The sequence below is a fragment of the Urocampus carinirostris genome, chromosome 14 (assembly GCF_059441175.1).
Source record: "Urocampus carinirostris isolate Australia breed hairy pipefish chromosome 14, RoL_Ucar_1.0, whole genome shotgun sequence".
Classification (NCBI taxonomy): Eukaryota; Metazoa; Chordata; class Actinopteri; order Syngnathiformes; family Syngnathidae; genus Urocampus; species Urocampus carinirostris.
The window spans coordinates 15044695-15070490 of record NC_142362.1 but is presented as its reverse complement, the minus strand read 5'-3'; the positions used below and the strand labels follow the sequence as shown (position 1 = coordinate 15070490).

At 39.6% G+C, this 25796-nt stretch overlaps 1 protein-coding gene across 6 annotated transcripts in view; it reads left to right on the top strand.

Moving 5' to 3' along the window:
* dync1i2a (dynein, cytoplasmic 1, intermediate chain 2a) overlaps positions 1-25437 on the top strand; it is a 41983-nt gene extending 16546 nt beyond the window's left edge. For 3 of the 6 annotated variants that reach the window (XM_088352620.1, XM_088352623.1, XM_088352625.1), the window contains 11 exons: positions 7192-7281; positions 8722-8884; positions 8958-9057; positions 12246-12371; positions 14659-14805; positions 14879-14992; positions 18544-18677; positions 19978-20122; positions 21616-21756; positions 24725-24850; positions 24910-25437. In XM_088352620.1, coding sequence (XP_088208746.1) covers positions 7192-7281; positions 8722-8884; positions 8958-9057; positions 12246-12371; positions 14659-14805; positions 14879-14992; positions 18544-18677; positions 19978-20122; positions 21616-21756; positions 24725-24850; positions 24910-25023 — 1400 coding nt within the window. In that variant the 3' untranslated portion in view covers positions 25024-25437. The remainder of the gene's footprint in view (positions 1-7191; positions 7282-8721; positions 8885-8957; positions 9058-12245; positions 12372-14658; positions 14806-14878; positions 14993-18543; positions 18678-19977; positions 20123-21615; positions 21757-24724; positions 24851-24909) is intronic. The other 3 variants (XM_088352621.1, XM_088352624.1, XM_088352626.1) reach the window with 1 other exon arrangement.
* The last annotated feature ends 359 nt before the right edge of the window (positions 25438-25796 follow it).

Genomic DNA, 25796 nt, shown 5'->3' with positions numbered 1-25796 from the left:
TACTGTACATATGTGTATATGTATATATATATATATATATATATATATATATATATATACATACATAGGGCGGCATGGTAGATGAGTGGTTAGGGCATCTGCGGCACAGTTTAGAGGTGATGGGATCAAATCCAGCTACCAGCCTTCCCGTGCGGAGTTTGCATGTTCTCCCTGTGCTTGCGTTGGTTTCCTCCGGACACTCTGGTTTCCTCCACATTCCAAAAACATGCATGTCAAGTTAATTGGCCGGTCCAAATTTTCCTTAGGTGTGGATGAACGAGTGAGTTGTCCGTCTCTGTGTACCCTGCCAATGGCTGGTAACCGGTTCAGGGTGTCCCCTACCCACTGCCCAGAAGACGGATGGGATGGGCTACAGCACTCCCGCGACCCTACTGAGGACAATCGGTGCTGGATTGATGGATATAAATACATACATACAGTGCCATACAAAAGTATTTGCCCCATCCTTGATTTTTTTTTTTTTTTTGGGGATAATTATCACTCACATCCTCCTGGATGAGCCGTCGTTGCACTCTTGAACAATTCTTGGTTGGTCGAACACTCCAGGGAAGGTTTGCCACTGTCCCCAGTTTTCTTTATTTGTGGATAATGGCTCTGACAGAGGTTCGCTGGAACCTTTAGCCTTGGAAATGGCTTTGTAACTTTTTTCTCATTGTCCCTTTGAATGTTTACAACCAAAATACTCGTACAGAAATTCCACAAAATACTTCAGAATTACAACAAAACTAAAAATTATAATTGGTGCTTAAAAACAGGGACCTTTATATAATATTTTGCTTTGATTCTGGAAAGAAAAAATAATAAAATACAACCACAGTGATACTACAAAACTATCAAAATTAGTGCTTAAAACAGAGACCTACTATAACATTTTGACTTGTTTCCAAACAAGTTTGATGAAACTAATCTATTTTGAAACCAAAATAAAGAAATTGAACATGTTAATGTCTGTATTTATAATTATTCATGAATACAAATGAAAAAAATTGGAAAAGGTCTTCAGCATCCGCCTTTGACCACACCCTTACTCTACAGCTAGCCTCAAAGCCCAGCTATGCAATTGCGCCCCATAAAGTTTTTTTTATTAAGTGTTGCAAAAGCCATAATAGGGCCCTCTGTTAGAGGAGGTGTCAAGATATAGGACATGTTTGATCCGGGGTGAATTCTGTTAAATGTTGGCCCCCCCATCCCCTCCCCCTCTTTTCCCCGGCTATGCACAACCCCCCACCTGCACATCCCGGGCAGGGTCACCAGGATCACTAGCTTTCCTCCAAATGGCCATTTTGGCTGGCAGGTGCATTATACCCTTTATTTCCAGATTGTCTATCCGCTCCTAATGCCTGGCAGCTTGATTGCTCTGGCTGCAGAGTGCAGGTCCTGGTCCGGCTGAAAGACAGTGATTACTGTTTTCCTTTAAGCTGATTGAAAACCTTGGAAGAGAAGATTTTAAACTTCCCCTGTTGGTTGAAAGGTGCATGGCCGTACGGTGAAACTGTCACTAACTCAATTTGAAAATGTTTTATTGTTGTTTTATTATTGAAATTGTTTACGGAGTTATTTGAAGAGTTATTTCTGTTATTTTTTAATTATTTAGAAATTATTGATTTATTTACAAGCAGAACGGCCTGGCGTTGTGGGCCCTGGTTTGTTGAAACGTGCATGAGAAACAATTGCATATATTAAGATGTTGGTTCTGATAAAAAATTGGATTGGGCTGCTTGGGGTTGTCGATACCTGCAGTACCCAATTTGGTCTCCAGAGGGCGGTACAGACCCTTTGACTGAAGACCCCACAAAAGCACATGTTTATTGATTTCTGTTGGTATCTATTGATGGGGGGCCTTAACACAAAACCTAGCGAAAGACACTTGCTGAGGCCTAAAGTGCAACTGTAAATAGCTTTAGGAAAATTAGTTCAGACGTTTCAGAGTCACATAATTACACGCATAAAAAATTGGGATTCAATTAAAGTAGTTTAGCTAAAGTAGTTTAGATTCATTAGATTTAGATTGATAGATTTTAGATTTATGTTAGATTTCAATGGATTTAGAATATATTTTTATTAGATTTAGACTAGGAATATCATTCATATCAATATAAATTAAAAAAAAATGTATACAGTATATACTAGTTATTTTCTAAATCTGGCAATAATAAGTATATGACTGTTTTGTTTTGTTCAAGATTTGAAATGGGTTTTGGCAATTTCAGCTGAAAAACACTTGAAATCAATAATGCCTTTTATCTGGAAGATTATATTTGAGTGCGTGTATTCTGTGTGAGAAATATATATTTGGTTATTTGAAGAATTTTTCCTTTACTTATTTTTAAATGCATACAGTATTTTAGTATTTTCTTTATTTGTTTTTATATGTTTTCATATAAGTAAGTGTAATGCAAATGCGAGTTATTTTGCCTATTTTACTGTTTGTTTTTTACTTGTTTTTTGGTAAAATAATGAAAATTTCGTTCTGTATACACGTGTACTAGAATGACAACAAAGTAGATCTGAATCTGAATCTGAAAATAATGCTTAAAATAAGGGCAATTGTCTGATAGGACAAGTAGAAAATCATTTTGTTCTTTGCTTGGTTGCAAAAAAATCAAAACATCTTCTCCCATAAATATGTTTTTGTAGTGCAATAAGAAAAATAATGCTTGTTTTTTTTGTAAAAAATAAATAAAAAATAATAAAACAAGAAACATCTGCCAATAAAATGAGAAACATCAGTCAACTATCATTTTTTTAGTAAAATAAGAAAAACAATGCTAAAGCAAGCAAAAATGTCGAATAAGTCAAATGATATATCATTTTATTTCTTTGTTAAACTAAGAGAAAAATATGAGAATCATCATCTTCCAAATTTTCTTTTAGCGAAATCAGAAAAATGCGTAAAACCAGCACAATTGCCTGATGGTACAAATACTAGAGTATTTGACTTTAATAAAAATTTAAACGAGGAACAAATAGTAGATAATTTGATTCTTTTTTTTTTTTTTTTTTGGTAAAAAAATAAAACAGGGAAACATCATCTACCTTAAATAAAACAAAAATAAGAAAAAAGAAAAATAATGTATAAAACAAGCAAAGGTGTACGAGAGGACAAACATTAGCTAATTTGACTTTTTTTCTTAGTATAAAACTAATAATAAAATGAAAAAGAGCTGCCATAAATAAAAGGCTCATTTCAAGGATTATTTTGTTTTTACTCCATAAAAAGGTAAAACAATTTACTAAATGAAGAAAAATTACATGTTATTATCAGTTAGAAAAATAACTTCTCCTGGGGTAGTTAATTTTGCAGTGTATTTTAAAAAACGCACATAAAATCCTCAATGTATTATTTCAATGTATGCTTTTATAATTGTATGTTTAAAATTCGACAGCCCTGGTAAACACTGACCAATTAACGGTCCAGATTGTTTTTAACCATCCGATGACTATTACCTCTTTAAGTACCAAACATTTTCTGAAAAGATTTCGAACATTTTCACTACTTTTTAAGGGCGACTAGAATATCGTGTTTTAAAACTACATAGACATGTTGGGTACGGTTCGAAAGATTGGGTTCTGCCCTTTCATTGGAAAAATTTATATGTTTCCACAATATTTTGTTCTCTAGTACTTATTAAACTGCTTGGTATGACATAAATCGTCAACCTCTAACAAAATAAGGAGAAATTGACCTTTTTGTGAAATGATACCTTTTCTGCCAAACAGTGACTTTCACACCAATATTTTTTTGTTTAGTGACATCTCAAATATCACAACAGTCCTTGCATTAAATCTGGAAAAAAATAAGAAATCCTCTCAAATTTCCGCCTTTTGGCACGTTTTTGCTGCTGGGAAAAAAAGTCTTATCAGCGCGATTGGCATATAATGTCTTGAAGTGACCGCTTAATGTATTTGGCTTCATGCTGTCTGCTGTTAATAGTTTAAACATAGCAAGCAAGCCTGTGGCTCTTTCTTGGTATTCACCTCACTGTTGTACGGTGACCTGTCATAGGACCCGATTTTCATGAAGGTCTCCCCTTCATTTTCATCCTATTCTCTTCTTACCAACTTTCATATGCAAGGAAAAAATGGTTTGCTGTCCTGGGCTTTTGGCTCTGAAAATTGCAAAAGAGTTAAACATTGTCAGCAGGAAACAATATGCAACTTTTTTTGTTTTGTCCAGTTAATAGACTTGCACATGAAAGGGTTATAAGAAGTGTTTTGTTCAGGTTTGTCTACTCCGTTTATATATTTGGTGTATTCAACAACACATACAGGCTTTTCAAATGCAACTATTATTTTGGGCCTTCATTTGGATGGCAGGTAGTTATTTTCAGGAGTCAATTGTCCTGCCACCTTGCTCAATGTGCCCGGACAATGTTCCTTCGATAACCAGTGCAGGCTTTGTCCTGTCTGCTCTGAGTGTTCCACAGACATTGATTTGTACTCCCAGCAAACGCTCACACAGCTGTACAGGATTATATAAGTTATCCATGTAAAGTGTGTGACCATTTCTTGGGAGATGATCAAGTAAGTTGAACACCGTGTTGACAGGGTATTGGGCTGACCAACATCAGGCTTCATGTCGAAGCAATAACATGTTGCTGAGTCATTCAATATATAAGATTTAGTTTTACGATATTTTGGAGATTATGTACTTTGAATGACAACCGACCTCATCACAGCAGCATGTCTTCATCAATGCAGATATTCTTTTTAGACTGAAACATTTAAAAAAAAAAATTAAAAAGTAATTCAACACTGGGCGAACTTTGTAAAGCTTGCCGTCTAGATCATTTGTGTCATTATTATTGAAATGGAGGAACCCCTAAATCATTTGGTATTGGTTCCTTGCCATGGTATTGTTAAAATGTGGTGTGGTATAACCCTCATCCATAATTTAGTATGAAGCCATATTTACCTTTGTTACAATGACAGTCAGTCAACAAAGCCTAAAAAACACTTACGGGCCTCCATCTATTGCCTTTGCTTCTGGGCAGCCTGTCAGGCTGCTCTTGCTGGAATATCTGGGCATACAAGTTTGTGTGCTCAACAATATGCTGGAGTAGTACATTTGTTAGGAAAAGCTCCAGGAAGTCTACTGGCTCACCGGACTCCAGTGCAGCTGCCAGACCAGTAGGTCCAGGGGTGATGTAGACTGGAACGCTTGAGGCTTACAGCCAACATCACGCCTGCCCACTTTAATTCTTACAACCTTTTACTTTTTTTGCCTCTGCCAAAACGCTTGTGTTGTCCTGCTTCTGAGCCTCCCTGTAAATTACAGATAAATACTACCTTCAATGTTTTTTTTATTACTGCAGTGTGGTATTGTGAAAGTTTTTTTTTTTTCCTGCACTAGGTTGGCTCACAAAGGTGCTATCTGCAATCACTGCTACATCTGTAATTGAATGTTACGTTTGTACTTGGTGCAGACATCGCTCATTTAGAGAAGTATGACTGTGCATACTGTATTCATATACAAGTAATTTTATTCTCGGGACATTCAATATAGTAAACTAGTAAAATCGTGATCATGCAATTTACAGAAGCACAGAGCAAAATGATGGACGTTAGGTTACCTTTGCGGCTTCCAGAATCTTGCGCGGATGCATCTCTGCTATTATCGGATGATCCATATCTGCGATTAGGGGGGGATCAGAAGGGATCCACTCATCTGTCAAACCTGGCCCTAGTTCGCTGAATTTGCCCCTCAATTCCTAGTCAGATGACGCCGGATCATTGCAAATACTTCTCAAACTTTTACCACGTGTCTCAAACAACAGTGGCAGGAGTTTTTGAAGTGGACGCCCGTGTCTGTCTCATCAGACCCTTCAAAGTCCTCTTCGCCACCCCTTGGCAATAAAGGCTTTGCCCAAGCGTGAGCCACTTAAAAGGTCGCTTCCTTTATCCTGTTTTACTTCTTGGATCTGCACTCTGCTACCAACTAGATATGGTGCCTTTAAGTTCTGCATTTATTCTTGGCAGGGAAATCAAATACCGGTACTCCTTATTGGAGGAGACCACTACTGCCATGAAATAGTCACTACAGTGCTTCACGGGCTTAATATCTAGAGGGCAGTTGCCTGAGAGTCTGATTCACGCATTTATTAAAAAATAATTTGTCGATTTCTCGTCAGTGGTTGTTACCCTCTAATTGTCATGTGACGAGATTTCTCGCCTGTGGTTAGCAAAGGGTTATATCATTTCTTTGCAATCTTATTAATATCAGTCCCATAATTATAACCCATTTAGAAACTTCAGATTAATGCAGTGGAAGAAAACAAAAATGTTTCCCTGCTCACAGCCGTTTGCATTCAAAAAGTATCTATATGTACATGTATAGTGTCTGTAAAAGATGTGCTTTGAAAGAACCTTCCAGCCGCCAACCAGTATGCAGTTTGCCAGCTGCACTGGCCTGTAGTTTGTTGTACATTATCTGAGCATGAAAAGAAGTTTCAGGGCCCCCTGCTAGGATGGTAATTACACAGGGTCACCCTTCAGAGGCGGGGGGAACGCTTGTCTCGGAGCAGCCGTGCGGAAAACCTCTGTGCCCGTCCCCATGCCACCTCCCAAGAACGAGAGACAATCCCTGCATGGCCATCTGCCTTTGCACCATGCCGTCATCTTGCACGAGACCAGGGCACCTGCTCGGTAGCATCTTGCCCTGTGGCCCCGTCGCCTTTGGGAAGGGGCCAGCGAGGCTCCGTAACACAGAGCAAACGTCTACACTGACAACCAGGCTCGCCTTTTCAATAGCTCCAGTCTCATTAACAGCCGGGGGAAAAAACGGGCCGCCTGCAACAACAAGACACCCGCTGCGCCCGTGTCCGTTCAACACAAATGACAAACCTCGGCGCTTTTCAGGCGCAGTGTCTCTTTGAAAGGCGATGTCAGGCTTGACAAACCTAACAAATTCAAGGCACAGATACAAAATCAAATACAAAAGTCTTTTTGCGCTAGCCGTAATCACCGGGAGAAGCTTTTATTGAAAGAAGAGAATGGGCGACGTGAACGACAGGTGAAAACACGTGTCAGACTTTGGTTCTTCTTCAGAGGCGCTACCGTGTTTATATATAATCTTGGGCCACATTATAATAAAACATGCGGCATTATAATAGGAATATGATTATTTGGCTTTATGACTCAGAAATGTTTGAAATTTCCTTTTGTGTTCAGCAGATGAGGAAGAAGAAGAAGAAGTTGCTCCACCGCCGCTTCAAGTCGAAACTCGGACTGAGAAGCCTGACATCAAAGAGGAAGAAGAAGGTAGTCTGCCATTCATGGTTTATTGTATTCTAGATCTTCAACTTATTTGAGCTGGTAAAAAAAAATTGGGGCAGCACGGCGGCGCAGTGGTTAGCGCGTGTGTGGCACAGTTCTAAGGTCTTGGGAACCTCCTGTGTGGGTTCAAATCCAGCTACCGGACTTACTGTGCGGGGTTTGTATGTTCTCCCCGTGCTTGCGTGGGGTTCCTCCGGGCACTCCGGTTTCCCTCCCACATTCCAAAGACATGCATTTCAGGTGGATTGGCTGGTCCAAATTGTCCCTAGGTGTGAAGTTGCGAGTTGTCTGTCCCTGTGTGCCCTGCGATTGGCTAGCAACCAGTTCAGGGTGTCCCCTGCCCACTGCCCGATGATTGCTGGGATGGGCTCCAGCTCCCCCGCGACCCTACTGAGGATAAGCGGTGCAGCTGATGAGATGAAAAAAAAATGTGTGCATCCTGTTTGAAATATATTATACAGTAAACCCGGAAAATACATTAATCTTCTCAGAAGGTGGGCATCGCAAAGGGAAATTACCGTACAATGGTGGTTTGAAACCTATGGTAATGTGTAGCTAATGTATTCCAAACCGCTGGTACCCCAGATAAATACATCAATACAACAAAATATCTATAGGATTACAAAACCATTATAAATAATTATACATGTAAAGGAAAAATTATATTGTATTTATCATTGGTATGACGAGACTTGAGCTGGTCGAGTGGGGTAGCGGGTGGATGCACAGAGGGGGAGGAGGAGACGACAGTAAATTTAAAATCAAACTGATTTTAAAACTTCTGCTTGCCTTAACTTTTAAAATTCCTGTAAAATTTGCCTAAAATCCCAAGCCAAGACGTTCCCAGAGTAAATTGAATGCTGTTCTTGAGCCCGATGGAGAATATGGACGTTTTAGTCTGTTTTGGAAGGTAATACACTGAAGTTTTATCCCGAACTGAAATAATCACTGTAATTGTGACTCAAATTTAGTAATCTGAGTTGGAACACACAGAAATAGAAGGTTCTCATTCTCGCCTGAATTTATTTTTTTGCAATCAAATGCCTGCAGATGAGTGTAGCATGGGCATCTTTGCTGGAAAACAGGTGAGACCATGATTTTGAATTAAACAGCTTATCACAATCGCGCGCACACTCCTTGAAAACTTCGCCTTTATTGGCGAGTGTCCTTAAAACTTGCCTCTGATTGACTGGCGCCTTTAAAACATAAGTTGTGACTATTCTGGTTGGCACAGCACTCCATCACTCACAAACATGGAACTTTTATTCCTTGAAAAAAAAACGCAGTATCCTGCGATTACACAATCTTAGCACGTCACAGTGCGATATCCATTAGATACAGGTTATTCGTCCAGCCCTATACAATATATATTTGATTGTGTCCAATGCGATCATTTGATTTTCACCAATTTCCTCTTGGGTGCAGTAACCCTCCACGAGCTGACAGAAGAGGAGAAACTGCAAATCGTGCATTCGGAGGAGTTTGTAAATTTCTTCGACCACAGCACTCGCATCATCGAACGGGCTCTGTCTGAGCACGTGGACCTCTTTTTTGACTACAGTGGCCGTGACCTCGAGGAGAAGGAAGGGTAATCATTTTATTGCCAGAAACTCCTCACATTTGAAGTAATGATTGTAAAAGAGTGACACCGTGTTTCTTAGTGAAATCCAGGGCGGAACGAAACTTTCGCTGAATCGACAATTTACAGATGAACGCTGGTCTAAGCACCGGGTTGTCACCTGCCTGGATTGGTCTCCTCAGGTCTTGTACATTTCTATTTTTTAAATTATACAATTTGTTTTTTTAGTACTAAAATTTTGAATTTCGTTGTTTTGATCCTAAAAAGTGTTGGACCCATTCTATTAGGTTAAAGCCCCAGTGCGTATTATACAGCAACTTCTACTGGTGTACAAATACTTTCTTAATCCTTCAAATAAAACACTATTGATTGAAATAATAAGCAAAAACACACTCATAAACATCCTTTGTTTAAATGTTCATAGTTTTAGAAATGTGTAGTTACATTACTTAGAACGTTCTTTAGGGAAGTTGCCACGTTCGGCTGCCAACTTACCACAAAGGAAGCCTGTGACGCTTTAGTAGCACTAGTTTGTCTCGGAGGTGCTTTTAGCACTTATACACAACTTCGATTCCACAGTGGAGCCTTGCATGAGATGGTGTTGTAATTCGGGGATTGTGAACTTTTTTTCCGACTGTTTCTTTCTCTAGCCACCCACATTATCCTAATTTCGTTGTCACAATATGTTAACCCATTTTGTAACAATGACAATAAAGGTATATTCTATTCTATCCATTTGACTGCCGGCTATGGCTTGTCACCAGGGTTGGGTAGGGTTACTTTAACTTGATTACTTTCAATTACTTTTGGATTACTCCAATACTAAATATGCTAATAAAAGACAAAAGAAACTAAATATGAATAAAATTATGACTCACGACACGTGGTAAGCTTTCTCTCCTGGCTTTGATCTCTTTGATCTCCGGCAAAACTAACATAAAATGTGACAGAAACAAAATGAAAATAAATCCAAACAGCTTGCCAACATCATTTTTGCCATTCCATGTATTCCGTTACTCCCCAAGCCTGCAAAAAAAATGTTGTTGTTTTTTTTTTGGTCTTTTATTAGCATATTTGGTATTGGAGTAATCCAAAAGTAATTGAAAGTAATCAAGTTAAAGTAACCCTACCCAACCCTGCTTGTCACTATTGTTATCGTTAGCTGCTCTGTGATGATAAAGCTTGCTTTGTCCTTCAGTGTCACTCGTCTAAAGTTTGCAGTGTACACCTGCTCTTGCCCACTCCAGTTTTTTGCTCTCATCAGCCGCTCCGGGTCTATCCAGCTCGCTCGCCATTTTGTTATCGCTTAGCGGGATTATCACGAGCTTTCATGTCCTGTCGCTGGCTGAAATTTATTATGTAGGCTACAGAATTTTGCCAAATGGTAACCTTCAGGCTTCCACAATGTGTCTTTGTGTAATGCCGATTTTTCAGCTCCATCTAGGCTACAACGACCTCTAGTGTTGGTCTATTTAACACTGTGACTTTATAAATCACGGCTAGTGCCCATTCGTCAGCTAGCCGTCAATGCGGCGGCAAACCACATAAGCCACAAGCAATAGCAGCTGATAACATAGCGTCTGGAATTAGCGACGCCGACTTTGCTGTTAGCATTAGCGGCTACCGCCTTAGCATCATCATAAATTTGCTCTTTTTGCACAAGTGCATATATTACATTTAGGGAGAATGAATTAAGACGATGTAGGCGTCACAAAACCAATCTCGTCTCAATGATAATTGGTTTGGTCTGTAAAGTATAAATTGCTTCGATTGCGAAAACAGAAGTAAATAAGGTTGTAGAAAGACAGTTTATTGGCTGTAGAAAAGACCTAACGTTCCCAGTCGTAATGCTTTATGATTACATAGCCCGAGTTGGACAGGGGTTTACTTTTGGTCCGTCAGGAATGAAAGTAACGTCCCACCCAAACTGTCACTTACTCAGAAACGTTAATGATTTGTTTCCTTTTAACGTCCAGAGTTATTTCATGCATGATCCCGCACTGATTTGTGACACTGATTGAACACCGCCGGGTTGTTGTGTTTTCTTTTTTTCACGGTATTTACCTGCTTGGTGGGAAAATCCATATGCTTGTGATTTGTAATAGTAACTCTAAACTATGTGTTTTACACTAGTTATTCACGGTAGCATAAGATTAATGGTTTATTTACTTTTCCCCTTAAAAGTAGGGCTGCAACGAACGTCTATTTTAGTAGTCGACTAGTCACAGATTATTGAAATGATTAGTCGAATAATTGGATAATTATAATTGTTGTATTTAGCATGGTATTGATTTGATTATAGAATTATTTATGGGAAGTACTGCGGTACAGTTCTTAGTTCATGACATCGAACCTTATTATGTGGAGTTTGCATGTTCTCCCCGTGCTTGCATGGGTTTCCTCCTGGCACTACGGCTTTCTCCCACATTCCCAAAAACATGAATGTGAGGTTAATCAGCCGGTTTAAATTGTCCCTAGCTGTGAATGAGCGAGTGAGGTTTCTGTCTCTGTGTGCCCTGCGACTGAATATAGCTGGGATGGGCTCGAGCACCCCCGTGACCCTACAGAGGATAAGCGGTGCAGATAATGAATGATTTATTTAAATATGTGACAAAAGATAATAAACACAGGAGAAATGAATACAATGATAAATACATCTGTTATTGAACTTACTATGAATTCCGACAAAAATGAAATAAAAATGCCCTATTAGGCACAGTGCTCGGGCCGTAGAGACAAATCCACAATCCATAAACCTTAGTTCATTTTTTAGGGTCAGGCAAATAAGTAATGACTTAAAATAAAGTCAACATTTTTATTGCTGTAAACCAATAAAAACCTCATTAGCAGCAGTAGAACAGTAATTACACAAGTATGTGAATTTTGTGAAGTACATTCACTGGTCAAATGCAAAGTCTGGAACAAAAAATCTAAATGATTCTCAAACCAAACTGTTCTAACAACTGACACCATCTCTTTCAACCGTCCAACTGCTCTCTTTTATTGTTTTTGCATCACCAAAGAATTGTTTGACGTATTGAGGGTAAAATGCTCCCAAACTTGGTATGTGTACTTGATGTTGACTCTGTCATTTCTGTATGTTACCAATCGAGGCAGATACGCTCTTGTGCATGAGATAAGATGCCTCACTCTGTTGGAAAAGCAATTGAATGCCTTAACTATTTTGATTTTTGCCGGCAACGTCAACCAATTGTTGCACGCCTACTCCAAAGTAAAAAAAAAAAAAAAAAACAGAAATAGGAACATAAACCATCTCGTGGTCATCCAACGGGGCCATCCTCAAATCTAAGAACTGTGTTTTCTTCCAGCTCCAGTGTTATTTTGACTCAAGGTCACTTCTTTTTTTCAGTATCCTGAACTTCTGGTCGCGTCCTACAACAACAACATAGATGCTCCTCACGAGCCAGACGGAGTGGCCTTAGTATGGAACATGAAGTATAAAAAAACCACACCGGAGTACGTCTTCCACTGTCAGGTACTGAGCGCACTTTGAGTGTAACAGGAGGGTAGTCATGACGACCATCCTCCCCCACTGCCTCAATGCATTTTGAGTTTAGTAATAGATCTGGGAATCACAGCTATGCTAAAGTTTGTGTGTTCCGGTAGCAGTCGGCCATCTAAACAAGGGCTGCAATTGTTCTCGGCGTGCCTGTTGATGTCCAACCTCATTATGCAGCCTGCCTCCAGGCTAGGTTCGTAAGACGGGCTGAGCAGAACCACATGTTGCTTGCCTACAGAGCGGATGCGGTTGCACGCTCAGCCGAATGCAACTCAACACAAGTGTGAACGTAAACGTCTCAGTGCTTCAGAGTCCATTTATACTGATACGATCTGAGTTTGGCTGCACATGTAGATCAGTGTTTAAGTCAGGGGTCACCAAACTTTTTGAAGCTGAGAGCTACTTTTTTCTCACTGTTTAGGATAGCGGGCTACCAATATGCATATCTAAACTTAGTGTATCTCTAACTTATGATATTATTCGTATGTACCGTATTTCGCTCCGGAGTATAAGACTCACCAGCCAAAAAATGCATAATAAATGAGGGAAAAACATAAGTCGCACCTGGCGTATAAGTTGCATTTTGGAGGAAAATTTATTTGAAGAAAATCCAACACCAAGACAATTTAAAGTTTGAATAAAATCAAGAATGACAGGCAGAATAAGTGTACGGTAGTATACTAACGTTACATCACTGACCTGCCTGGTAATGTCAGTAGTGACGTAACATATTAATAATTATTCAGAAATTTCCAGCATAAAGAACATGCTTATCAGCTTGACTCCAATTCACACAATCCTATGACATCTTTATCCTCTTTGTCACTTTTACCGGTAAACAACTCCTCCAACTCGGGAGGTAGACGATGCCCCGCTTCCGCTTCGCGCGACGGTCAAGGTCAAGATTATCAAGAAAGGCCTAGACCGCCCTCTTGGGGTTTAGTGTCAAAATAACCTGTGAACTGATCTACCGGTAATAATAATTTAATTATATAATAATGTGTTAAAAAATTTACATAGATGTCTTACTGGAGTATATAGTCCAGAAAATGCAGTAGTTACTCTGTTAATGTAATATAATCTGGTTGTAATTATTACAAGTAGGGTTTAAATAGGATAAGTTAACCACTGACGCATCATACCAGTTACAGATCAAATTTCCTAGAAAATTGCAATGACACATCACTGGTGAGCTAATTTAGTAACCAGTCCGTAGGCTATTCAGGTGTTCTGAGGAGACTACCTGGTGCCTATGGGCATCACAATGTTGATTCCTGGTCCAGTGTGTTGCAGGAATTGGTTTTAGCTATTTAATGATGACAAATTCATGTGTTAATTTCACAAAAAATGTGTAATAATAAGTTTTGTGCATAATTGTTGCCAAATTCTCCTCAAAAACGGTACAATTATCAAGTAACTCTGCAGTCTTCCAGTGATCAGCAAAGCAATTGTGATATTTCTCTGTGTCAGTAGGTGGCAGCAGATTGCTGTTTTTGGTCTACGGGCAGATTAATTAGCTTGGATTGCGCGTTATTTTTCTTGGTTTACTACAAAAAAGTTTAAAATAATAATTGAACGAGAAAGAAAATGATTTTTTCTTATAAAACAATTTAAGAATATAGTTGAGTAACAAATATTCTATATTTTACTAGAAAAAAACAAAGATTATTGTAGAAAAACAAAGAATTATGGTTCATTTTACTAGTTGTATACAAGAAACGGATATGTTTCAGTAACCATAATGATGTTTTCTTATTTTACCATAAAAACACTCTAAAAATATAGATGAGTAACAAAAAGTTGGTTTTCTTTTACTGCTACTTGAAAAACAAGTTAAAAATAAAACTGAAGAAAATGGGGAAAATAACCAAAATTACAAAAATAATAGTACAAGAAGCATGATTTTTTTTTTTTCAGTGTACGATGAAAAGTCATCCGTAAACAAAATTGGATTTCAGGATTATATATTCATACTGAGTTTGTTTTTAGTGTTAGTTTATTATTTTCTTTGTTTTAACACATGACATTACACAAAATCAAAACTGTTCAAATTTCATTGAAATGTGTCTTAATGGCTGATCGAATAATTTACCTCATTATTCCAATCTTGATGCAATTATTTTAGGGTTTATCTTTCACTAAAATAATTTTTTTACCGAATCAATAATTTAAAATGTATTATATGACATCAATATTTTCATGGTAGGATAATGAACAGATTCTTCTTGTTCCTCCAATAATCTTTGTCTCCACTTTTTGCCAGTCTGCCGTTATGTCCACCGCCTTTGCCAAGTTCCATCCGAACATAGTGGTCGGGGGCACGTACTCGGGCCAAATAGTTTTGTGGGACAACAGGAGCAACAAGAGGACTCCGGTGCAGAGAACGCCCCTTTCTGCAGCAGCCCATACGGTACATGTTGGAAGCAACGTGACTACTTCACAATGTTTTGTTTTCTGAAATTTTGCTCCGACTGTTTCTGCAGCACCCGGTCTACTGCGTCAACGTGGTTGGAACACAGAACGCCAACAACCTGATCAGCATCTCCACGGATGGCAAGATGTGCTCCTGGAGCTTGGACATGCTCTCTCAGCCGCAGGTATGGGCACATGAAAAATCTTAATTCCACGTGTGCAAAAATCTGTTCACAGGTTGATGAAACAAAATCATTAAAAAACTCTACAAACGATGTTGGGAACAGAAAATTCTTCTGCCGAAAATAACCTAAAATGCATTTTCGGTTTCGGATGACAACAAAAAAAAAGCGACGAAAATCTTATGTTGTGATCACGTCACATCTAAAGTGAGGCGAGCCATGTGAAGCTGGCTTTCTCTCGGGGGCGAGTCAGTGCATGGCATTGTTGCTCTTTTTTCATTTTGCACACCAGAAAGAAGGAAATAGAAGAGACCGTCAAAACGCAGAGCTACCAAATACTAAGAATGTTCTGTAGTTTACTACGCAAGTTTATAGCTTATCATTTAATAAGTGTTATTTGTGAAAACTACAAAAAACGGGGGGAAATCCAGCAATGTTCAGTGTTGAATTGAAATAGTTGATTTTTACAAAAATTTAATGTTTTTTTTTGTCACATCAAATTCTTACGATTAAATGATCAATGATTTGTTGTTTGCAGTATTTTTTTAAGAGATACCATTGTCTAAGAACGACTATCAACTTAAACCTCCAAATCTGAAAATTCTCTTTATCCAATCTGAAATGCGATTTTCAATATTAGGCAACTCTGAAAACGGTAGTTCTGCCAACTTTTTACCAACAAGATATTTTCTTAAAATTGTGTGTTCCTTCTGCTTCCAGGTTTTTCTAAACCACTTGCTGGACTTTGGATATTATCACATGCTAACATATACAGAGTTAGCTTATTGCGGTTTAGCTGTTTTGATTCGTAAACATGTACGCAAAGGTGGGTTGTGTAATTTGGGGTGTTCTTAAAAAGTTTGGGAGTCAATATTTTCTCTATTACTTGTTATCAATGTTCAACTGAGTTTAAAGAGCCTCTACAGTTTGTTTTTTTACCGCGCCTATATGCTTTTATCTTACTTTTATCATTGGTGTCATGGCCACGGAGCACATTAGGCTGGAGGATATGAGGCAGGAGAATAGGGGAAGAGAGTGAATTCTCGCGCATGCCTGAGGTTTTTTTTTATTCTAGGACGAAAATGGTGAAAGTGAGAAAAGTACTTATCAAAGTTAAAACTTGAGATTGTATTAGGATGAAGAAAACAACACACTTCGAGTCAGAGATCTAAGTTTTTGATAGCCCTCCCATCGGAGGCGCGTGCTTCCAGGATCAGATCAGGAAGAAATCACCCTTGGCCCATGGCAGGAGGCTCATTTATTGGAAAACACGAGAATTAAACAACACATCTTATTGGTTTTCGATAGGAATCACATGTTTAAATGCTGTTTATAATGTTGGTCGCTAGACTGTGTGCGAGTATAATTAATGAACAATAAGTATAGTGAAACTTTGTAACACAATGCGTCTCTGTAAATGTAGGAGGCAAGCTTTTGAGCAGGCTTCCTGGCATTAAAAACGAAGGCCATCTTGATTAATAGTTTGCAGGCCCCAAGAGGATACAATTGTTGCAAGAATACAAACAGCACCTGGATATAATCTTTTGCTTCGTTAAGCCACCTTTAAGGATAAGCATGAGGATTATCTGGGGAACTGTTAGTGGCCTTTTAAGTTTTAAAGTTTTTCTAATGAGAGACACCAAGTCGATGTGAATTGAATGAAATGGAACAATTAAAATAGCATCAAGTATGCAGTTATTCATTATTTTTTGTACTTTTTCTAAAGCAAGTCAGTGCAAGACAAATATCACATTTTAAAAAATATATCCCTTTCGTTGTAGCGTTATTTGTTTTTGGCCAAGCATTTCACATATTATGAAAGTCCTTTGTTACACTTGTATTACTCCATGCTGCCTGAGTATCTTTGCAAAACAAATACCCCCGAGAAGATTGCAGGTACACAAACGACATCTGGCTGGGTTGTAAGGCGAAGGGCTCGTGGAGACAGAGGGGTCTCCTGCCAACACTTGATGCGTTCAAAGACTTCCGTTCCTCCTCCAACTCTGTCCCGCCGTGGCAATCAGGCTAGCCAGCAGTTCCCCACCTGTTGGCAATCTGGCCACATTCTCGAGAAAAAGGCCTCGTAATCATCAACACGCTGGAAAATTAACAGACGGGGTCAGAGGTGTTAAATCGAATCTTTACATGAATTCGTTTACTTTATTCTCTTGTTTTTGTGCCTGTTTAAAGAAGGCATGGGCAGAAATTGGGTTGAGAAATTCAGGGGAGTAGGAAAAAAGTGATTGATTTTGATTTCTTTTTTTTTTTGTATCTACATATAATCTTGAATCTGATGCCTCCGCAATTTATAAGGAAAAAAGATTGTGTAAACCTATACATTTTTCCCGGATTATAAAAAAATACAGACGCTGCCCTACTTACGAACCAGATTCCGGACGATCGTTCGTAAGTTTAATTTGTTTGTAATTTGCTTAAGTGCCATATTTTATATGTTTAAGGTTTATACAAGTATGCTTAAGGCTTGTATAAGTAAACTGTATTGTTTTTTTTACTAAAAAAATAAACATTTCATAGAATAATATGCTCTTTAAAGATTTGGAAGATTGGTTTAGAGAGGTCCTTCTCTGTGGAAGATAATGAATGAAATAAAAGCGATCCAACCATTTTTCTCAACCGGATCGAGCTTTCTTATTCCACTTTCATGTTAAAAGAAACGGTTCGCCTCTTCTTTCCACTTTACACTAACCATATTGAACGTATGCACGAGATATTCAACAATAATTATGTCAGAGTTGATACATTATAGAATGTTTACACATAAACTAGGAAGAGGAAGCAGATTTCTTCTTCTTTCTTGGATGCTGGCTGACCTCCCCCAGCGCCACACTCGGTAGCGGCGGAAAGAGGCACTACAGTAATGTTCTGCACACAATACAAAATCTCACTTACAGCAATGTCCGGATATTTTTCGACATCCCGAAAAAAATGATCGTATCTACAGTTTTTCGTAAGTCGAATGGTTGTAAGTAGGGGAGCGTCTGTATGCATGCAGTCATTTATATTTATGTATTATATTTATAAGATTTATTTTATCAAAGTGGTTTTGGAACAAAATTGAAGAAAAATTATTAAGTCCCTGTATTTATGCACCAAATGTTTCAGTTTTGTAGCATTTTTTTGTTATATTTTGTAACACTACTGTAGTCAAATCATATTTTTTTGTAGTAGATATGAGGTATTTTTGGTAGCATATTTGTACATTTTTGTAGTATTTCTGTAGTAGTATTTCAATATATAATTTTCATTGTCAAATGCAATGGGGCTTGCTCAAAATCGCCTTCCTTGTATTTTTGAGTATCATGAGCTTTATTTCAATGGTTATCATGTTTTTGCCTCTCCTTTAGCACCACTGCAAGCCTTAGGACCTATATCGAATAATGAGGTTGACCAATAGCGGACACACATCTTAGAGACTGAAATTTTCACAGTCATACGTCCAAACAGAATTTGTTTAGGTCGAATAGTGGGGAAAATGCCGTATCAAAAAAAGCCCTAAAACATTGTTTTGCTCTAATGTGTGTTCCCTTCTACAGGACAGTATGGAGCTGTTTTATAAGCAGTCCAAAGCCGTGTCCGTCACTTCGATGTCCTTTCCTCTGGGAGACGTCAACAATTTTGTGGTGGGCAGCGAGGACGGCTCCGTTTACATGTCCTGTCGTCACGGAAGGTACGTTTGTCTTTGGCTAAACCGGGAATGGTCCCAGGCTCAAATCAACTTGCCCAAGTCTTACCCTTCTTCTGTCCGTTATTTAGACTCATAAAATGCCTCCAGGGTACTAGGACGTAAATCAGTTTTTCCCACATTTAAAACTTGGAAACAATCTCCGCCCTAATAGGCTACAACCTTGTAGCTAAGTCTTCGTTTAACAGCTGCACTCACGTTGGATGATCCCCATCCCTGCAAATGCGGCTTAATCCGAGCCCCCGTCGAGATGCACGGGCAAGGAATAATTGAAGCGGCTCGGCTCTCCGATTCCCTCTCCGTAATGGGCCCCGATGCCTTTCCACCTCGTTTGCAGTCGTGTGATATCGTTGGTAAAGTTTAATAATGCATAAATATCATTCACGCTGAGTATTTAGCTCACTGTGTTAATTATCAGAGCTTCGTATGAATAACATCTTTGTAGTCTGAAATTTGCCTGATACAGTAAAACCCCTGGATAGAATCAGAATCACCTTTATTATTATTTCATTGCTACTACTTTATTGCGGTTGCACTTTAGTTGGCGAAATATCCAATATAAAGACATATTAAATAGAAAAATATGTATGTTTATTCATCAATATACATGTCAAGAAAAAATAACATTTTTTTTGAGTTTACGTCCAATGTCACTTGGGCTGGTACAGTGGAGTTTCTGGTTGGATGCAGAGGGTGGAGGAAACGGCGGATTAAAATTAAACCGATTTTAAAGCTTCAGTTTGCGAGGTTTGACATGCCCTTTGACTTTTCCGCTTTAAACGCCTTGTTAGTTTTATTCATGGTCTTGATTGTCCGTTGGGTATGGTCATGCAAATAAGCAAGGCGAGCAATATCTTTTGGTTGGATGGTTGGTTGGAGCCGTTAACCATTAGGTTTATAGGGGCACCAATTCCTGTGGTATGTCTTGGGCAAGTACAGTCTGGTGGCGCCCATTCCTCTACAGGCCAACATACGTATCCGCCCGGTCTCAGCCAATAGCAGACTTGCATTTTTGAAGATCTGACTATATATACAGACAAACACCGAAAGGTTTGACACAAAATAATTGGTTTATTATTGGGGATAACGCCCCAAAGAAGGGTTGAATAAACATTGTATTCCAGATCATAAAGGGCAAACGACACCGTATCTCTGTAGTCTACTGTATAATGATCCATAGCAACTGATCTCTTGGTTGTTTCAAGGAGGACTTCTGAACATGGTTTGTTTTCAAAATTGGTCCAGCTTCCATTTTGGCTAAGAGGGTTTGATTTTCCAACAACAGCAAAACGGGCATCAGCGAAATGTTCGAGGGCCACCACGGCCCCATCACGGGCATCGACTGCCACACGGCCACGGGACCCCTGGATTTCTCCCATCTCTTCGTCACGTCATCTTTCGACTGGACCGTCAAGCTGTGGAGCACCAAGGTAACCCACTCGGTTGGACATGAAGCAACATCAGGAACAACATGCATGAAAAGAATAAGGATTAACGCGACGAATTTTTCATTGGTTATTAGATTCGGGTTTTAAGAGAAAGCCGATATTTGGAGGCGATATATATTTGCTGTAAAAGCTTAAAAATTGGCGTGAGAATTTTTTAATCATGCAAAAGGAAACAAAAGATTATCCATTCATCTATCCATTTTCTGTGCCGCTTATCCTCAATAAGGTTGTGTGGGTGCTGAAGCCCATCACAAAAAATTGTTATAAATTCAAATAAAACTTTAATAGCTCCCTGAAACTTTTTACAGTACATAAATTGTAATATAAACACCACTAACTTAAACCAAAAACTAACAGTGCGGGAAATTAATTTAGCCTTTGCAGCAACTCATAGAAATACAGACTTAAATAACTCTCGTTGTTTTTTTGTTTTGTTTTTTACAATAAATCAATAAAAATCCCAATACAATCATCACGACTCAAGTTAACTTAAAACAAAAAGTGCATCGAAATTTCAACAGAGCTCGCAAATTGAAAAGTGTGGGCACTCCTATTTTTTTAGCCAGATTGATGAACTAATGTTATGGTAAAAGCTAATCACTCTGCCTTTCACTTTAGCGTGCTTTTTATGGCCCCTGTCAATCACAAACACTTGATTAACGAGCTAATGTTATAAGAGCTAATGTATCAGTCTCCACCTGAACATGCTCCCCTAAAACAACTACACTTTTTTGGCTATATCTTAATCACACAAACGCTTTTCTACCACGGACTTTTTAAATCTTAATATTATCAGCAGTCTTGATTCACAAGCCTTCGGGACTCAGGAGTTAGCAGAGCTGCCGCTGTTTACTCCGCTCGAACGTCATTCTTCCTGCTTTAATGTCTCGGCCCCTGTTCGCTTATCCAATCAGTAAGCAAGGAGCGGGGGCAGTCTTGGCTAGCGTACGAGGGGAGGGAGAGAGAGAGAGGGAGGGGGGGGAGGGAGGGCAAGGCTTGACTGCATCTGAGCCTAAAAATGTTATTTTAAATTAATTCATGCCAATACCGATAGCCACCAATTTCCCAAATATCGGTGCCGATAATCGTTCAACCTCTAGTTGGCAATATGCACTGGAGATTCAAATACTTCCGCAGAGGTGTCATACATATGGCCTGTGGGTTTTATCAAGCCCACCAAGTGATTTAACCCAACCTGCGAGACAATGCTGAGAGAAGCACAAGAGGAAAACGATCGGCTATACGTCAAACAATGACCTGCAGTTTAAAATATGTTCACCGGATGTTGCCAAAGCGAAGTATGTTTTCTAATCGGATCTCGCATCCCTGAATCATAATCTTAATTCAATTGTGAGACTCAGGCCTACAGCTAACGCCCTTGTGAGAGTTGTTTTTCTGAGCTCCAATGAGTCTGACACACTTATACTACTGTATTTTAGGAGTCATAGTTTTTCTCTCATCTTTGTCATTTGCAGAACAACAAACCGCTCTATTCCTTCGAGGACAACTCGGACTACGTTTACGACGTGATGTGGTCCCCGACCCACCCGGCTCTGTTCGCTTGCGTGGACGGCGTGGGACACTTGGACCTGTGGAACCTCAATAACGACACCGAGGTCTAAAATTGGCCCCCAAACCTTCACTGTAAAGCACATGTGTCAAACTCATGCCTTGCGAGACAATGCTGAGAGAAGCGCGAGAGAAAAATGGGCTACATTGTGTCAAACAACGACGTTTTAAAGGTGTCCATTGGATGTCGTCAAAGCCAGGCGCCAATTACAAAGCACCCACTGTAGTTGTATTTTTTGATTACCGTTAATCAATCGGAAAACATCGAGGAAATCCATTCTCATGTTATTTATGTTTGTGTGTGGCTTTTACAGCACAGACAAAAAAATCACCAATCATTTAATTAAAAAAGGAGCCAATGAACTATTTGCACACAATAAGCTGCACAATACAATGATACAGTACCATATTTTCCGCACTATAAGGCGCACCGGGTTATAGGGCGCACCCCAAAAAACTAGTTTTTGGTCCTATATTTTCAATACATAAGGCGCACCGGATTATAAGCCGCTACAATGGGAACGTCGACAAAACAGTCAGATAATTCAGTCAAACTTATTACCCCGTTAACATTCCCAAAGCTTGCAAAGAAGCAAATACGTGTCGAGAACACGTGCGGATGCGGTGTCCGTACGATGTCACTCAAATGCATCGTTCCATCATTCGGAAGGTTAAAGTCTTGGGATTCAAGAAATGCCAACCATTCCTTAGTTTCTATTTTCTTTTTCGCTCGCAACTTTACTGTGCATATGACAATAAACACTTCGAATTGAGTTGAATTTAAAAATAGACACTCCATTCCATCCATTATCTGCACCGCTTATCACAGAAACATCGAGTTCAGTCTGAAACAAGATTCAGGGAAAATATATAGCCGGAGTAGCTCACCGAAGTCGTTGTGTTCAATAATAATGTGCAGCCATGGTCCTCTTATATCCATGAGTGTAGTAAATCCAGGAGAATAAAATATTTACAAATACAGAATAGTAAAAAATGCTCTCTGTATGCCGTCAACCACGTGCTATACACATTCATCTTTTTCGGCCAATTGCAGGCTTTGTTTTGCCGCTTAAGCCTATGCCAGCCTGTAAATGATAGAAAGGATCCGCCCCTTGACCTCCGAATAACTTTAGCCAATAGTGATCGATTCAAATGATGATTGACACATTGGTTAGCCAATGAAACGCCGGTAAATAAATCCCAGCATACACCGCGGACTACTTGGCGTTCGGGGGAAAATCTAGTCGGCGGCTCCAAGTTAGTTGGAAGACTTTGCGACTTAATATTGATCCATAAATAAGGCGCACTGTATTATTATAAGGCGCATGGTCAGCTTTTGAAAAAAAAAAAGGCTTTTAGGTGCGCCTTATAGTGCGGATAATACGGTACTTAAAGTTCTGCCCAAAGGGAGTAGGCTGAAGCCGAAGATTCTAAGTGCCATGTTCCCTTTTTCCCCTTGCAGGGGAGACGTATTCAAATGTAAAAAGGAAAACACTAGACTTTAACAGCCCCACCTACACACAAAAGAAAAGTATTTTCAAATTTTTGGTTTGAACAATTTTATTGATACTTTTAACAGCAATTAAACAAATTCACAATTTATAATAGTGGTGTTAGTGACTCTTATAACATACATCACCCAAATAAACTGCATCCATCCATTTTTCGCACCGCTTATCCTCAGTAGGGTTGCGGGGGTGCTGGAGCCCATCCCAGCTATCTCCGGGCAGTGGGCAGGGGACACCCTGAACTGGGTGCCAGCCAGTCGCAGGGCACACAGGGCCAGACAATACACTCGCTCAATTTGGACCAGCCAATTCACCTGAAATGAATGTTTTGGGACTGTGGGAAGAATCCAGGCAGACTCCACACGGGGAGGCTGCGGTAGCTGGACTTGAACCGTGAACCTCCACACTGTGCCCGCTAACCACTCATCCGCCGTGACGCCAATATATATTATTTATATATATATATATATATATATATATATATATATATATATATATATATATATATATATATATTTAAAATAGGGCGGCACGGTGGTTAGCGTGTGTGCGGCACAGTTCTGAGGTCATGGGTTCAAATCCAGCTACCAACCTTCCTGTGTGGAGTTTGCATGTTCTTCCTGTGGTTGCGTGGGTTTCCTCCGGGCTCTCTGGTTTCCTCCCACATTCCAAAAACATGCATATCAGGTTAATTGGCCGGTCCAAATTGTCCTTAGGTGAGAATAAGCGAGCGAGTTGTCTGTCTCTGTGTGCCCTGCGAATGGCTGGCAAGCAGTTCAGGGTGTCCCCTGCCCACTGCCCGAAGATGGCTGGAATGGGCTCCAGCACCCCCGCAACCCTACTGAGGATAAGCGGTGCAGATAATGGATATATATATATATATATATATATATATATATATATATTCTTTGGTATATTTTTCCAAAATGGGCAAATAAAATGAAGGTCTCTGATGCGTTATTTAATGCAATACAAAATATATCAAATTCAAACAAGTCTTATATGGGTGCCTTTGCAGAAGTTTAAAGAAGTTTTATCTGCTCTGTAATTGATATGAAATCTTGAACCCAAAGTTCCCATATTAGGTTTCATAAAAAATAAAAAAAAGCAGAAAGACTCATGACATCAATCTTTTAAATTAGTGTTTGTGTGCTGTCTTTGCACGAGTTCTCCCTGGGTTAAATGAACTGTAGTGGAAATACGAACACACAGTTTATAAAAACTACAGCTTAGTGAAGGAAAATTAATATTGAGGAAAGAAAAGCCTTAATAGTCCTTTTAGAATCGAATGTTACATCCCTAAACCTTTGTGAGCTTCTGACAAGACCCCCAGCCCTCCAGCTAAGGTGCTGTTTTTATGCTATTCATTTACTAGTCTGGCCCCTGCAAGTATGTTTTTTTTTTTTTTTTGTACCGTGTGGCCCCCGAGCTAAAATGAGTTTGACACCCGTGCTGTAGAGAAACAGGACTCTGATCACATAGCATAAAACCTCTCCATTTCGCTCAGGTCCCCACAGCCAGCGTGACCGTGGACGGGAACCCGGCCCTAAACCGGATCCGATGGGCCCCCTCCGGGAGAGAAATCGCCGCGGGAGACTCGGACGGACGAGTTTTAGTCTACGACATCGGAGAAGTGAGTCACCGGCCGGATTCTTATCCGTGAACGGATTACAATCCGTCATTCCCCTCCAGCAAATCGCCGTCCCGCGAAACGACGAGTGGAGCCGCTTCGTCCGCACGCTGGCCGAGATCAACGAGAACCGAGACGACGCCGAGGAGCTCGCGGCGCAGCGTCTGGCTGCGTGATGTCACCCGGAAGAGCTGCGACGTGTTCAGGGACAAACGGCCGGCTCGTGAATCCCGACTTCGCACCGGCTCGAATATTACCCGTCGTGACGAGGAACGGTCCCGGGACGGGTTACAACAGCGGGGCTTTGCTCTCAAAACACCAAACTTTTTCTTCCAAACCCGATGCCTTAAATATCACTTTCAAATCTTCTTGTATTTTTATCTGCATCATGTAAGTCCTTCAAGCCAAATATGGATGTTTTTTGTTCTTAAATCTAAACATCAAACACTCGTAGCTCATATTTTTCATCTATTTGTCGACTCACAAAATAAATGACTGTTCTGCATTGTAACCGGAATGTCCTCCCTGCATAAGATGATTGTTTATGCATTCAGTGATTCAAAGATCTATAAAATCATTTCAAGAAAATACTGTGACTCTAATAGATTTTCTTTTAAAAGGGGGATAGTTTTATATTTCTTTTGTAACTGTGGTCTGCATGGTCTGCATTTCTATAGCGCTTTTCAAGTCAATGGAGATCTCCCAAAGCGCTTTACAATGTGCTTCACACTTACCCATTCACACATACTCTCACACCATGCAAGGCGCCGACCTGCTTATCGGGGGCATTAGGTATTCAGTGTCTTGCCCAAGGACACTTTGACATATAACACAGAGGAGCCGGGAATCAAACATGCGACCTCTCGATCCCAAAACGTGCGCTCTACCTCCTGAGCTAATGCCTCCAATTCTATAACTGTTTATCAATGTATGTCTTTATCATGATGTA